At 41.8% G+C, this 15285-nt stretch overlaps 2 protein-coding genes across 2 annotated transcripts; both read left to right on the top strand.

The window, feature by feature from the left end:
• Positions 1-2372: 2372 nt before the first annotated feature.
• LOC147307040 (inositol-3-phosphate synthase 1-A-like) lies at positions 2373-7829 on the top strand. The gene is made up of 11 exons (XM_086275257.1): positions 2373-2708; positions 3035-3159; positions 3231-3392; positions 4032-4161; positions 4586-4779; positions 4868-5017; positions 5586-5804; positions 5942-6106; positions 6199-6312; positions 6822-7039; positions 7166-7829. The coding sequence occupies exons 2-11, from the start codon at positions 3046-3048 to the stop codon at positions 7359-7361; spliced, it is 1662 nt and encodes a 553-aa protein (XP_086131383.1). The 5' UTR covers positions 2373-2708; positions 3035-3045; the 3' UTR covers positions 7362-7829.
• Positions 7830-12458: 4629 nt separating this feature from the next.
• On the top strand, positions 12459-15064 carry tpgs1 (tubulin polyglutamylase complex subunit 1). Its single transcript, XM_086275684.1, has 2 exons — positions 12459-12928; positions 14027-15064. Exons 1-2 carry the CDS (start codon positions 12591-12593, stop codon positions 14673-14675), a joined length of 987 nt encoding a protein of 328 aa, XP_086131810.1. The 5' UTR covers positions 12459-12590; the 3' UTR covers positions 14676-15064.
• Positions 15065-15285: the final 221 nt, after the last annotated feature.

The following is a 15285-nucleotide window of genomic DNA, read 5'->3' as shown; positions in this document are numbered from 1 at the left end:
AGACAAATATAACTTTTTGTCCTTGAGAGCTGCGATATCCGCAACACTGCCCAGTTGCTCATCTGTTTACATGGTAGATTACAATGATGCTGGCAGCAATGCACTTAGTGAAAGGGACTGTGACATCGAGTGACTTGTTCACAAGGACAACTGCATGCTTGGATAGGTTTTCCAACTTTCTTTTGAAACGGATGCAAGTTAAAAAGACTGAAATGAACACAGAAGCGACATTGGTATTTTTCCATTGCATTACACACCAGGTGTTGTGTAAGTCAGTGCTAAAAATTAACTTTGTTGTTGATGATGTAACTAAAATGGTTAGCTTAATCAGGGCAAGAGCACTGAATCACAAACTGATTCACTACTGGTAGAGTTCTTCATTTCAGTATTACTGCTAGATTTTTAATTCTCTCTCAAAGAGAATTTTCCACATGAGGACCTTTCTTTTCTTTTTATCTTCATATGTGAAACAGCATTTGCCTGGATAAATTTTAAGAAATCCAGATCCTCTCTCAGTAAAGATAACCTGTCCATTGTCCTTTGTATTTCCACCACAGACATTAAACCTGACTTAAATGCATGAAATATTAAATAGTGATTAAAAAAAAAGTTGGTGTTTTTACTATGCCCATGTAACTTTTAGATTGCCTAATTGTTTTTTTTTCTTCTTTTTTTTACTTTTAAACCTGTCTTGTCTTGCAGCTTTTGCAATCAGAATTATGATCTGAATGCAATGTTGTGCCAACATATTTTGCTTTTCCAAGATGAGCTCTATAAATTCTCTATAGCCTCCTCTTGCTTGTGTGTTTCTTTTACCTGTTTATTTATCAATTTCTATTAGTGTTATTTCAGGTAATAACATTATATGTTTAGTATGACAACATCTAAGCTTACAGGCAGGGGAAAAAAAGAAGATGGAGAAAATAGGAGAAAGCATAATAAAAGAATAGAGCACAAATAGAAAAGCACGATGTATCGTCAACTGGTGCACCTGTAAGAAAAAAACAAAGAACAGAGGAACATAGAAGACCTTCATTGGGTAGTTGTAACATCTGCTCCAGTACCATTAGCAGAACTGAGTTCAGCTTATTAGCACCGCTCTTTATAACAGTCCCAGTTTCCTGTGGCCCCGTGGGAAAACTGCACACCCCTGGTCTAGATAGAATCATACATATATAACAACATAAGTGCATATTTTCAACACGTAAGTGACAGTAACAATGTTTCCGTTCTTTACAACAACGCAAACTACTCATGAATCAGAACTTCATCTCTCAGGCCTTGCACTCTGCAAAGTCAACAGGCTTGCAGGCAGTTTCATCAAATAACGAGGAGCAAGGTCAGGAAGTACATCTTCTAAATTTCCCAACAATATATTTGCCCCTCCACCATTAAAACCTCTCAAAAAAGGTGCCTATTTTAAATCAGTGGAATGTAAAATGACTGAGTAAATACACAAGACAGAACACAGTATACGAGACAGAACCATGACTTAAACGTTACCGGCGCATTGTGGATATAAGCATCTAGCATAATGTAAAGGAGGCGCCCTAGGGACTAGTAGATTGGCCTTGCAGATGCTTTGACATACAGTCAATTGGCATTTTGCACTGGAAAGCAAACTTAATATACTGAAAGTGCTCAACACTGAGGAGATGTGTGTATAATAGGCAGACTGTAATGCACTGGAAAGACCGGGTCAGGCCGGAAATGTTTGCATTGAGAAATGTGCTTCAGATTCTAACTAACATGTCAAAACTTGATTGCTGTTGTGCACCAATACTTTTGGTTTTTTTGCATTATGGACAGGAGTCAGTGGTTCTTTGCTCTATACACGTAAGGGTCCGGGAGAGTCCAAGTTATCCAGTCTTTGCTTCTTTGCTGTTGCTTTTGTTCCTTTATTTGGCTCTGCACAATGTAAACTTCATTTTAAAGAACTCAGCTTTTCCCCAGGGGATCTTTTTTTTTTTTTTTTTTTTTTTTTTAGTGTTTTTGCTTTTTAAAGTCTAAGAGGTTTGTTTTAACAAATACATTTCGATAACAAGCAGCTTATGTAAGAATGAAAGCATTTCATTTCAGAGAGGAGCCCTGTCCTTCTTTGCAGAACACAATAGAGTGAACCAAGCTGTGGCTCCTCCCCCTCCTATGTCCGCTCTAGAATACACAAAGTCTGAAGGGGGTAACGAATCCTGGTACGCCCCTGCTAAAAGTGCTATTTTTAGCACTTTTAGTACGATTTTTTTTAATACGATACAATATCATTCTTTGTTTTATTCCACTACATGTTATGGAAAAATACTTAGACGCTGCAGGGGAAGTTGCAGGAAAATCTAGAAACATCTAAAAGCCAGCAAATCCTCACCACCGGCCTTTGTGGTTTCACCGAGAACTCTCCGGAATGGAAATTTTTCACCTCATGTGAAGAAACGTGAGTGGAAACAAGCCCGACCATTTGCTGATGTCCTCGGACGTCTCCCTCAGCATCAGCTATAAAAGTGCGACCGAGCGCTCGGATTGGCTTGTGGCACTGAAGCCGTCCTACGAGGGAACCTCTCGAGCTCGTGGCTGACACCAACTGGACGAAGACCATAACCGACGCTTTCAAATTAAAGAGAGCGGAAATTTACAGTCGTTGAAGCGAAGAGCTGTCAGCTATACGCCGGGAAGCAGTCTCATTTTAGATACTTTTACACTTATTCCGTGCAAAGGTGAGGGAGTTTACCGGTTTGGTTCACTTATTTTCCGCTTTCTCTTAATTTGACTGCTCCACCATCGAACGACCAAACACAAAAACCGGTTTGTTAGGATTTTCGTAGAAAATTTACCAGCTGTTTATCGGAGGGCAGAGGAGAAAAAACGACTTTTCTTAGAAAGCGTTAGAGCTCTCAGGCTTAGAATAATAACACCCAATTGTTGTTTTCCGCACGTGTGCCATTATCGTCGATTAAATGTGATGTGTTAGTGAAAGGCAGCTTTTTCCGCTAGGTTAATTTCCGTGTGGAGATGATGTAATTGTTCCTCCTCTTTCTTTCAGACTCTGCAGCCATGTCCGTGAACGTTCAGGTCAACAGCCCTAATGTGAAGTACACTGACTCTCACATTGAGGCTCAGTACTCTTACCAGACCTCGTCGGTGCACAGAGATGGGAACAAAGTCACGGTAAGTGATTTACATTTATAGTTATGTGTGCGCGTTTAGCCCCCAGCTAACCCGCGCTCTGTCCGTCACAGGTGACCCCCCGCACCACTGAGATGACGATCCGCACCGAGCGCCGTGTGCCTCGGCTGGGAGTGATGCTGGTGGGCTGGGGAGGCAATAACGGGACCACAGTCACAGCGGCCGTACTGGCCAACAAACTGGGTCTTACCTGGAAGACTAAAAACGGAGTAAAGGTGAGACGGGTGTCACAAATACGCACATATGTGTATGCTCCGGAAGGATTTGCATAGACTTTTTTTATGGTATTACTATTTGAAATGAAGAAGCCACACATTAGTAAAAACCTACCAAATAGAAAATGTAATATGATGTTCCTGCTGCACAATAACTCCTCCCAATCAACTTTGTGTGAGTTATTGCATTAAAATAGATCGCATGCTGCACAAATAATCGATTTCATTGAATATGACATATGCTAAGTATGGTCAATTTAATAACATAAAAGAAATACAAATACTTAAGAGAGTGAATGAATTCCACCAGCACGCTATAATGAGATGTGAAAATTACCACTGCAGAATGAATAGCAAGTCTTCTTGTCCTGCTGTAGAAACACAGTGTGCTGTATGTCCTCTGCTGCAGAAGTACAGCCTCATAATAAGCTGATTATACTGACATGTTCAATGGAGGGTTAAAGGCTTAACTTACTTAGGGATTTTCCCTTATAAGGACATCTGTAGTAATATTTATGAGCTGGTTCCTTCTATTTTTGGTTATTACTGCTTAATATATTTATAATTACCATTAAAAATAGGGAATTACATTCGATACAGAGATTAAAATCACATTCTTTTTGCTTTCTCTGCCCTCAGAAAGCGAACTATTTCGGCTCCCTCCTGCAGTCCTCTACTGTTTGTCTGGGATCAGGGCTTGAGGGCGAGGTTAACGTGCCCTTCCGGGACCTCCTGCCCATGGTGCACCCTAACGACATTGTGTTTGATGGTAAGAACAATTCCACACAGTCGTCTCAGGGTGTACACACTCAAGACTGGGGTGTGTGGGTGTGAGAGAAAGTTCAGACAAGTATAGGAGTGTTGACAGCTGTGAAAACTGATCCCAGAACATATGAAAGGGATAGGGAGTCCATAAGGTGAAGGTTTTAACTAAAAGTTACTGCACTGATCTTCTGTAAATTATTACAGTTATTTTGGTCAATATTTATTATGATTATTTAACAGGATTACTTACAGCCTTGTGCATATGATGTTATAGGAAGCACATGCACAGCCAGCACTTTCATAGAGATGCTAGAATCTAGTTTAGGATCAAATGGATTGCTGAAAGAGGTGAGCCTTCCTGTTTAGTTCTGAAAAATAATTTTTTTTTCTCCCTCTTTTTTTTTTTTTTTTTTTTTTTTTTTTGTTAGGTTGGGATATCTCTTCATTGGATCTGGGCAGTGCAATGGAGCGAGCTCAGGTGCTTGACTGGTCTTTACAAGAGCAGCTGCAACCACACATGAGCTGCCTGAAACCCAGACCATCAATCTACATTCCAGAGTTCATTGCTGCAAATCAGGAGAGTCGCGCAGACAATGTCCTCACTGGCACCATGGCGGAGCAGGTAATAAAAGTCTCTCACTCCCCTTTTTATTCATCTGTCTACTTTTTTTCCTCTTGCAATTTGTCTCAAAGAGTACACGATCTTCCAGATGGAGCGAATTACAGCTGACATAAGAGACTTCCGTCAGGCCAGTGGTGTGGACAAAGTCATTGTTTTGTGGACCGCCAACACCGAGCGCTTCTGTGATATCATCCCAGGAGTCAACGACTCTGCCAAGAACCTGCTGGCTGCAATCCAGGTGAGATCAATGGCCATAAGAATAAATCCAGAATCAAGTTTGAGTGCAAATCACAATAATGAGCCAACTTAAAACTGTGTTGGTGGTCAGTGGTTATCATCAATCACCCACTCAACTTTAATTTCTTTCTAATGCTTAGGACCAAACAGTAATCCTTCATTACATTTACTGATTAATGAAGCTTAGAGGATGAAAAGATTAGCCCTTCTAACACACTTTGGATTTGTAAATGAAATGTCTTAATGAGTCTGAAATAGACAGCAATTCCTTTTATATCAGATCAGGGGAAAGAAAATTATGATTCGCCCCTCTTGGCCAAGTTCTTATTTTATCATCTTCCTTGAGCATGCTTGTACTGCTGTCAGCAATGATAAGAGTCTATTTCACAGACTTCTGATCCTCAGCAAATAGCTCAATTTAAGATAGTCATGAAGTCAACAAGAGAGATGTTTTACCGACGTGATGTAAAGAGTCTCAGGGGAACTGTAGTCAAGCGTTCCTACTAAGCGTAATATGATGACATGCTCAGTAACAGCTATCGTGTCTTTGTTTTCCCTTCATCCATCAGGCCGGAGCTGCAGAGGTCTCCCCCTCCACTCTGTTTGCAGTGGCCAGTATACTGGAGGGCTGCGCCTACATCAATGGCTCCCCACAGAATACTTTTGTCCCAGGAGCAGTAGAGCTGGCCATGCAGAGAGGCGTGTTCATCGGCGGTGATGACTTCAAGTCTGGTCAGACTAAGATCAAGTCAGTGTTTGTGGACTTCCTGGTCAGTGCAGGGATCAAGGTGAGGATTAATGAGACTGAGCCACTTGTCTGAATTCTCCAAAGAGAATTAGCATCTGTTATATTATAGGTATATACAATTAAAGTGTAACTTTATCTTATAAACAACAACTTAATAAGTTTCTCTGCTTTTGACAGCCAACATCCATTGTCAGCTACAATCACCTTGGCAACAACGATGGGAAAAACCTGTCGGCTCCACAGCAGTTCCGCTCCAAAGAGATCTCTAAGAGCAATGTGGTTGACGACATGGTCCAGTCCAACCCCATACTGTTCGAGCCAGGAGAGAAACCTGACCACTGTGTAAGTGAGAACGACGCAAACACAGACAGATGACAAGCTCCGTGTCAGTATTTACAGACATCAGCTGACAGACTGTCTCTATTTTCTTTCAGGTGGTTATCAAATATGTCCCATATGTGGGAGACAGCAAGCGTGCCATGGATGAATACACTTCTGAAATAATGATGGGAGGGATCAACACTATTGCGCTGCACAATACCTGTGAGGTCAGTCTGTTTCTGTTGACAGCATCGGAAACAAAGAGGTTCCACCAAATCTGAATTGTTCAACAGATGAAGCTCCTCACCCCCCTACATAAAAACATCACATTGATTTTGTTTATGTTCATGAGCATAATATTTCCCACTAATTCAGTCCATTTGGGTTCATTTTTACTTGTTATTAAGAATTTATAGCAACAAAATGTAATTAAGTATATTTTAATGCAGAACTTTGGCTCCCTCTACTGGTACAAAAAAAGCCACATTGACAGACAATTTTAGAAACGGCACCAATCTTCTGTAGATGTGTTACTATGACTAATTATTTATGATAAAAAAAATAATAATTTAAATTATTTTGGTTTTGATTATGATTATTTAGCTTATTGTTCAAAGTTGTGCATATATTTTGGTCCAGTCATTAAAAAGAATGGTGTTTGTCTTCTATACATATGTATACCTTCTAATTCTAGTACACAGTGCTCACTCACTTCTTCTTGCTTCCTCTCTAACAGGACTCTCTACTTGCCAGCCCAATCATCCTGGACCTGGTGATGCTGACAGAGCTTTGCCAGCGTGTGACTGTAAAGCCCCAGGGTGAAGAGAACTTCCAGTCTTTCCACAGCGTCTTATCACTGCTCTCCTTCCTATGCAAGGCTCCTCTTGTCCCATCAGGAACTCCAGTTGTCAATGCCTTTTTCCGCCAGAGGGCCTCCATTGAGAACATCATGAGGTGAGTTGATCTGTTTGATTTTCTGTGTCTAAAAGGCTGCATGTTGATTCAACAGAGGGATTTTCAGGATTGAGGCGATTGATATTCCTCAGTTTTAGTTACAGTATCTATCTCCTTTCTTTTCAGGGCGTGCCTTGGTCTTCCTCCTCAGAACCACATGCTGCTGGAGCACAAGCTGCAGAGAAACTTCCTGCCCCCACATGAAACCTGTGTCAACAATGATGTGGCTTCTTTGAAGAAAGTTCCCGTAGTCAACGGAAATCACATTCCTCTAACAAATGGCGTATATGCACACATGGACCACACAGCATGTGCATTATAACTGAGACACTGCAGAACCAAACTGAACTTTGAATCAAAAGAACAAGTTCCCTCATTGACTAAGCTGTTGTTGCGACATCAATTTGGCCCAGTTAACTAGATTTACTGAGTTTCAGTATGCTTTATAAAGCCCACGTACAGCACTTATATGGGCCCTGAAAAGGCAAGTTTGTTTGTTTACATATTTTAAAGTATTAACTTTACAATTGTAAACTTGAGTAAATTTTCTAACTGCTTGTGTTTAAATCACAGTAGTTTTCAAAGTTTGCACATTGTACACTATCTTTTATCTGTGAAACAGCTGTTCCTGTGAAAAACGGATGTAGTACCTGCTGTATTTGTTATTTAAATTAACATTACACTGGACCATCTTTTTACCTTACTGTTTTTGTACAACAGTGCAGTCTATCACTACTTTTTTGTAGTGTCTTGAACTGTTTATATACAATAAACTCCTGAATGGTGTCATCTGAACTTATATTGTCTCGAGTCATTCATTTTTGGATTTTCAAATATACTTTTATATTTATATATATATATATATATATATATATATATATATATATATATATATATATATATATATATATATATATATATATATATATATATATATATATATATATATATATATATATATATATATTGTAGATCAGCTTGTTAGTGCTCTAGCCTCCTTCTCCATGGAGAAGGAGGCTAGAGGGCAAGATCAAAGTAGCACGGAGGGAGGTTAGCCAACTAACGGAGTTGCAGAAAGGTGCGACAAATAAGGTGCCTAAGAAATACAGCAAGCTGTCCATACCTGAGGCCTTGGAAACTGCCAAGCAAAGACTCACAGCCTTGGCCAGCCGCTTGAGGAGGTACACCAGAGAGATAGAAGGCAGGAGAATAAACCAGCTGTTCTCCACAGAACCAGCAAAGGTGTACTCTCAGTGGCAAGGGAACAATAAGAGAACAGCACCACCAAGGCTGGAGACGGCGCAATACTGGAAGAGCATATGGGAGAAGGATGCAACCCATAACGGCAATGCTCAGTGGCTAGAGGATCTGAGGGCAGACCACAGCGACCTCCCTGAACAGGGTCCAGTAACCATCACAGTGGCAGATATCCAAGAAAGGGTCTCCAGTATGAAGAGTTGGACAGCACCAGGGCCCGACATGGTTCATGCCTACTGGCTGAAGAAGCTGACTGCACTCCACGAGCGTCTGGCAGCACAAATGAACCAGCTGCTAGTTAACGAGAGACACCCGGAATGGCTAACTGAAGGCCGGACGGTCCTGATCCCCAAGGACCCCAAGAAGGGACCGGTCCCCTCCAACTACCGACCAATAACCTGCCTCAGTACTACATGGAAGCTCCTGTCAGGCATCATATCGGCTAAGATGAACAGGCACATGGGTCAATACATGAGCGGGACACAGAAAGGAATTGGCAAGAATACCAGAGGCGCAAAACACCAGCTACTGGTAGACAGAACAATCAGCAGAGACTGCAAGACCAGACTGACCAACCTGTGCACTGCCTGGATTGATTACAAGAAGGCCTATGACTCAATGCCCCACAGCTGGATACTGGAATGCCTAGAATTGTACAAGATCAATGGGACCCTAAGAGCCTTCATCAGGAACTCAATGGGGATGTGGCGTACAACACTAGAGGCCAACTCCAAGCCCATAGCACAAGTCACCATCAAGTGCGGGATCTACCAAGGAGATGCTCTGTCCCCACTGCTGTTCTGCATAGGCCTGAACCCCCTCAGTGAGATCATTAACAAGACTGGCTACGGATACCGACTACGGAACGGAGCAGTTGTCAGCCACCTCCTGTACATGGATGACATCAAGCTGTATGCCAAGAGTGAACGAGACATCGATTCACTGATCCACACTACCAGGCTATACATTGGAATGTCGTTCGGACTGGAGAAGTGTAGTCGGATGGTAACAAAGAGAGGGAAGGTAGTCAGAACTGAGGGGATTGAACTACCAGAAGGCAACATTGCAGACATAGAGGACAGTTACAAGTACTTGGGGATCCCGCAGGCGAATGGGAACCATGAAGAGGCCGCTAGAAAAGCTGCAACCACCAAGTACCTGCAGAGGGTCAGGCAAGTCCTGAGGAGTCAGCTGAATGGTAAGAACAAGATCCGGGCCATCAACACGTACGCCCTGCCCGTGATCAGGTACCCTGCTGGGGTAATAGGCTGGCCAAAGGAGGAGATAGAAGCCACTGACATAAAGACAAGAAAGCTCCTTACCATGCATTGAGGGTTTCACCCCAAGTCCAGCACCCTGAGGCTGTACGCTAAGCGGAAGGAAGGGGGCCGGGGACTGGTGAGTGTCAGCACCACAGTCCAGGATGAGACAAGGAACATCCAAGAATACATTGGGAAGATGGCCCCAACTGACCGAGTGCTCAGTGAATACCTCAGGCAGCAGAAACCCAAGAAAGAGGAGGGAGACGAGGAACCATCATGGAAGGACAGGCCCCTGCACGGTATGTACCACCGGCAGATAGAGGAGGTGGCTGATATCCAGAAATCCTACCAGTGGCTGGACAAAGCTGGACTGAAAGACAGCACAGAGGCACTAATCATGGCAGCACAAGAACAAGCTCTGAGCACAAGATCCATAGAGGCTGGGGTCTATCACACCAGGCAAGACCCCAGGTGCAGGCTGTGTAAAGATGCCCCAGAGACAATCCAGCACATAACAGCAGGGTGCAAGATGCTAGCAGGCAAGGCATACATGGAACGCCATAACCAAGTGGCCGGCATAGTGTACAGGAACATCTGTGCCGAGTATAACCTGGAAGTCCCGAGGTCAAAATGGGAGATGCCCCCAAGGGTGGTGGAGAATGACCGAGCTAAGATCCTGTGGGACTTCCAGATACAGACGGACAAAATGGTGGTGGCTAACCAACCGGACATAGTGGTGGTAGACAAACAGAAGAAGACGGCCGTAGTGATCGATGTAGCGGTTCCGAATGACAGCAATATCAGGAAGAAGGAACACGAGAAGCTGGAGAAATACCAAGGGCTCAGAGAAGAGCTCGAGAGGATGTGGAGGGTGAAGGTAACGGTGGTCCCCGTGGTAATCGGAGCACTAGGTGCGGTGACTCCCAAGCTAGGCGAGTGGCTCCAGCAGATTCCGGGAACAACATCGGAGATCTCTGTCCAGAAGAGCGCAGTCCTGGGAACAGCTAAGATACTGCGCAGGACCCTCAAGCTCCCAGGCCTCTGGTAGAGGACCCGAGCTTGAAGGATAAACCGCCCGCAGGGGCGTGCTGGGTGTTTTTTTTTTTATATATGTGTGTATATATATGTGTGTATATATGTGTGTGTGTATATATATATGTGTATATATGTGTATATGTGTATATATATGTGTGTATATGTGTATATATGTGTATATATATATACACATATACACACACACACATACATATATATATATATATATATATATATATATATATATATATATATATATATATATATATATATATATATATATATATATATATATATATATATAGACACTTCACCCGTTGCCTGCTGGTGGTGATCAGAGGGCCCGGTGGCGCCTGTGTCCGGCAGCCTCGCCTCTGTCAGTGCGCCCCAGGGTGGCTGTGGCTACAATGTAGCTTGCCATCACCAGTGTGTGAATGGGTGGATGACTGGATATGTAAAGCGCTTTGGGGTCCTTAGGGACTAGTAAAGCGCTATATAAATACAGGCCATTTACCATTTATATAGATGAAAAAGAGAGAATGTCTATAGCTGAGAGATTTATAATCTCTCCAGTCCTGGGACAAACTGTTTTGCTTAAGTGTTCAAGAGGCATCCTAATCAGATACTTAAATCCCCTCAACTAGCTCCATTTGATGTGGAAGAGCAGCAGCTCCCTCCCAAGTCCCTCTCAAATAACCAAGCTCGTTACCCTATCTCTAAGGTAGAGTCCAGCCACCATTTGAAGGAGACTCATTTCCTCTGCTTGTATCCACAACATCCTTCTTTCAGTCACTACCACAGGTGAGAGTAGGAATGAAGATTTACCAGGAAATCCAGAGTTTCACTTCTACGCTCAGGTCTCTCTTCACCAACCAATTTAAATGAACTCTACCAATTCTGCTGAGAAGACTGGCCAAAGATCAAGTCTGAATAATGCCGAAGGCTTGTTGATGACTACCAAAAGCGTTCAACTTGCTTGGAACCTTTATCGAAATATTAGTCTATTTTTGAGCAGGTATGTATACTTTTATCTTTTATAGCGTAAAGCCAAAGTAAAATCAAATCTGCTGCACATGCACTAAAATACAAAAGTACCATTAAATATATATATACAAAAAATGTCATCACAGATAAGTTGCTATTTTTTAACATGAAAAACTACATAAAACTACACTTTTTATGTAATGTTTTGTTATATTTGCTTTGTCCCACAGCCATATTTTAGACATTTAGTGTTGGAAAATTAAAAATGTATTGGTCAACTAATCTTATCTTTAAATAAAAAGAATACATGCACATCTATTTTAACAAACTGCATCACTTGTTCTAATATATATCAGCATTTTTTGTATTCTCATAAAACAAACCTGTCCCTTTGGGTCACTCGGCAGCAATGGTCATGTGACTTCTGTTCTTGTCACATCCATTGAAGGAACCGAAATATAAATATATAATAAATAATATAAATATACTATATATTTTCTTGAATATAAATAAATCAAGCCAAATTTTTCAGTTACATCAAGAATAATATTATTGGCTGTCATTTCTAAACAGCTGATATCTCCTTTGAACCTACCAGTAGCAAAATGAACTCTAAAATAAACATTTAAAGCACTACTTACATAGCACTTATCCACTCTGTATAAGCACTCAGAGGATTTTCTAACCACAGGTCTCATTCACACATGCAATCATATAAGTGCCTTTTTCCTATACATGAAATCACAATCCCATTGTAAGCCAACTGAAAATGTACCCTATTCTTGAATATGTGCATGTGGAATTTAATTAAATATTTTTTTTTGAATATGTTTATATTTTTGTTTTAAGAATGCCTTTTGATGTGATGTGAGTGGTAGAATAAACAGTCGACTTGTATATTGTTTACAACGAGCCAGACAAAGAGGTGGTTTAATTTTGCGACGTTTTCTTGAACGCCAACCGGGTTTTCATCACTTCCGCTGCCGTTGCTGCGACACGGGACGTCAACAGTAATGGCGGACAAGGAGAAACGCCGGTCCGGGGTTAATCCTCCGGGGATGCCCGCGGGTAAAGCCACCAAATCGGACAGCGACAGGGAGTTTCTGTCACAGGCAGGGGTGGGAGACCTGCTCCGCGGAGCTATCCTCAAAATGGTCGAAGCCAGATCAGACGATCCCATCGGGTTCCTTGCAGACCACTTCTGCAACCTCGCATCCGTGACAGCCGCCGGCTCGGGTGGTTGCGGCGACGAGGAGCAGGTGAACACCGGCACTGTGAGCGCAGGAGCGCAGGAGCAGCAGCGTCTCAACCGGGCTCTGTGGCACCTGCGGCTGGCCCATCACTCCCAGAGGTCCGGACAAAATACAGAGGTTTATGGTCTTATATTCGACAGCAATGCGGATGAAAGCAGTGTGTATTGACGGAGAACTGTTGAATTTTCAAACATAATACATATCAGTATTTAGAAGAGCAGCTATTGTATTATATTATATTATTTTTACGGGAAAAACTCTGTCAGACTATCAGACTGACTAATGCTTAATAGTCTGTTTGATTCTCATGTTCTCTTTTATTCTCTTGATTTTGTTTTCCTTTGGAATTTTAAAAATAAATGAATGTAAGTAAAAGTATGGTGATGGACAACGTGCTGTATGTTTTTCAGCAACAGGGTGGAACATACATGTCAAACGAATTTGTTCCTCACATTAACGTTCTTCCCTATATAAGCTCTATTCAACAGCTTTAGAAGTATTTAGATTTTAACTAATATTTGTAAAGTCATCTTTCTCCAGAAACAGGCTTTTTTTTAATGCTGTATATCCATTATTTGCATATTCATTAGTCCTTACAGCCCACCGTAGTGTTCTGGTTTAGAGACGTAAGAAACTGCTCTATCATCTCTCTCCTGATTATGATTTATTTCCTGCAGTGATAAAATGAAAGGAAAACTAAACAAAATTGAAACAATTTTGTGGATTTGGAAAATTAATTAGAATAAAAGAAATATAGAGAAAATATCATTATATTTCTTAGTCTGGTAAAATGTTATTACAACTTGCCTGACGAGGCACTGATAGGCATGTTTATTCAGAGTCTGGATGTCTATGAGACTGTGTGTCAACTGCTTTCAAAAATGTTTTTAATGTAATATTTGTACTGATTTTCCCCGAGTCTTTCCTGTGACATATGCCATCCACAAAATAATAATTAAAAAGACTAAAAATAAAGCTAAAGGTAATAGAAAACAAATTTAAAGTGAACATTTTAAAACAATAAAAACTAAACTGAGACAACTTCCACTCTGGAAACTAACTAAAACTAAACTGAATTAAAAACAAAGAATCCAAATGAAATAAAAATAAAAACTAATCAGAAAATATGAAACTGTAATAACTCTGCTACAGACTAAAGAATAATTTGATGTCTTTTATTCCACCTTTCTCCTCAGATCAGCATTCAGCAACAACGTCCGTGTGGCCTACGACCTCCTAAACCTCACTGGACCTCAAACATGTGCAGGAGAGTTTTCTGAAGGCCCCGATGGCCCCTGCACCGACAGCCCCGCTGGAGGAGGAGGAGTGAGAGGCGGCCTCTACACTCAGACCTTGCAATGCCTGTGCAGCGAGGGTGGAGTCCCTGCATCCACCTCTGCTCCCCTCCTGCGACGCCTCCATTGTCACGACCATGAAGCCGTCCCCTATGATGTCTTCCGTCATGGCGTGCTCACGTGTGCCGTTTTCTCAGACTACATCCGACAGGCTCAAAGGCTTTACGCCGAGGTGTGCTGCCCAGGTGAGGGCACTGCCTCTCGGGCGTTGTGCCTGGCCGTACTGGGGACCTTGAAAGAAGCGCTAGAGACTTCCCAGGGCTCTGACACAAACTACTGTGCCAACGCAAACACTAAAGTGAATTCCTGCCCTGAAGCTAATGTGAAGGCTATCCGCTACCTCGAGGCCAGTGCCAAGATCTCTCCCTGCAAGCTGGCTCAGGCCATGGCTGGTGCACAGACACAGGGGCCTGGCGGAAACATGGATGCAAAAGAGTTTGAAAACGCAGCTGCAGAGTTGTTCATCACTCGAGTGAAAGTTGTGTCCTAAGTCTTTGTATGACTGAAGAATGTACAAGAATCTAAAGCATATCCACATGTAAATGATTCGCTAATATTCACCTTCTGTAACCTCTAACCTTACTGTTATTCAGTAATAAACACCTGCACAGACATCATCTCCTCTTAAGGCTCACATTACACTCAGCAAGTCCAGTCGAAAACATGTTGTTTTTTCACTATTCATAGCACTATTGAGGAACTGCACACTGGAGTTCTTTTTGCAAAACAGGAGTTCCTATTCCTCGAAATCAGTATTTCTTCTGACAGAGAGTCACTGTTTTTGAACCTATTTATTGAAATGCTTGGAGCAGAGAGCATTACTAGTGAAATAAACACTGCTGTAATAAATGGTCCTCTTTTAAATAGCTCACTTTTTGTCATTCACTGAGGCTATACTGAACACAAAAGGCAGTGCAGGAAGAAGCATTTAGGATAGTACTGAACTATTTTTGTTTAATGTGTACACAATATAACATCATTAATCATGTATGACTTACATAGAGAAAACATTGCCAGATGATAACAGTAAAGCATCAAATACGCTGTCTACACATTGAAGAGGTTTGATGTTAAATGAACTTTTAAATTACAAAGTAAAA

The sequence above is a fragment of the Aulonocara sp. 'chitande type north' Nkhata Bay genome, linkage group LG19, assembly GCF_057382095.1.
Source record: "Aulonocara sp. 'chitande type north' Nkhata Bay isolate Kocher_YH1m ecotype deep benthic linkage group LG19, A_spYH_male_GT1.1, whole genome shotgun sequence".
NCBI classification, from domain to species: Eukaryota; Metazoa; Chordata; class Actinopteri; order Cichliformes; family Cichlidae; genus Aulonocara; species Aulonocara sp. 'chitande type north' Nkhata Bay.
Note: the sequence above shows the minus strand (reverse complement) of the source record. Positions and strands in the feature narration are given on the sequence as shown.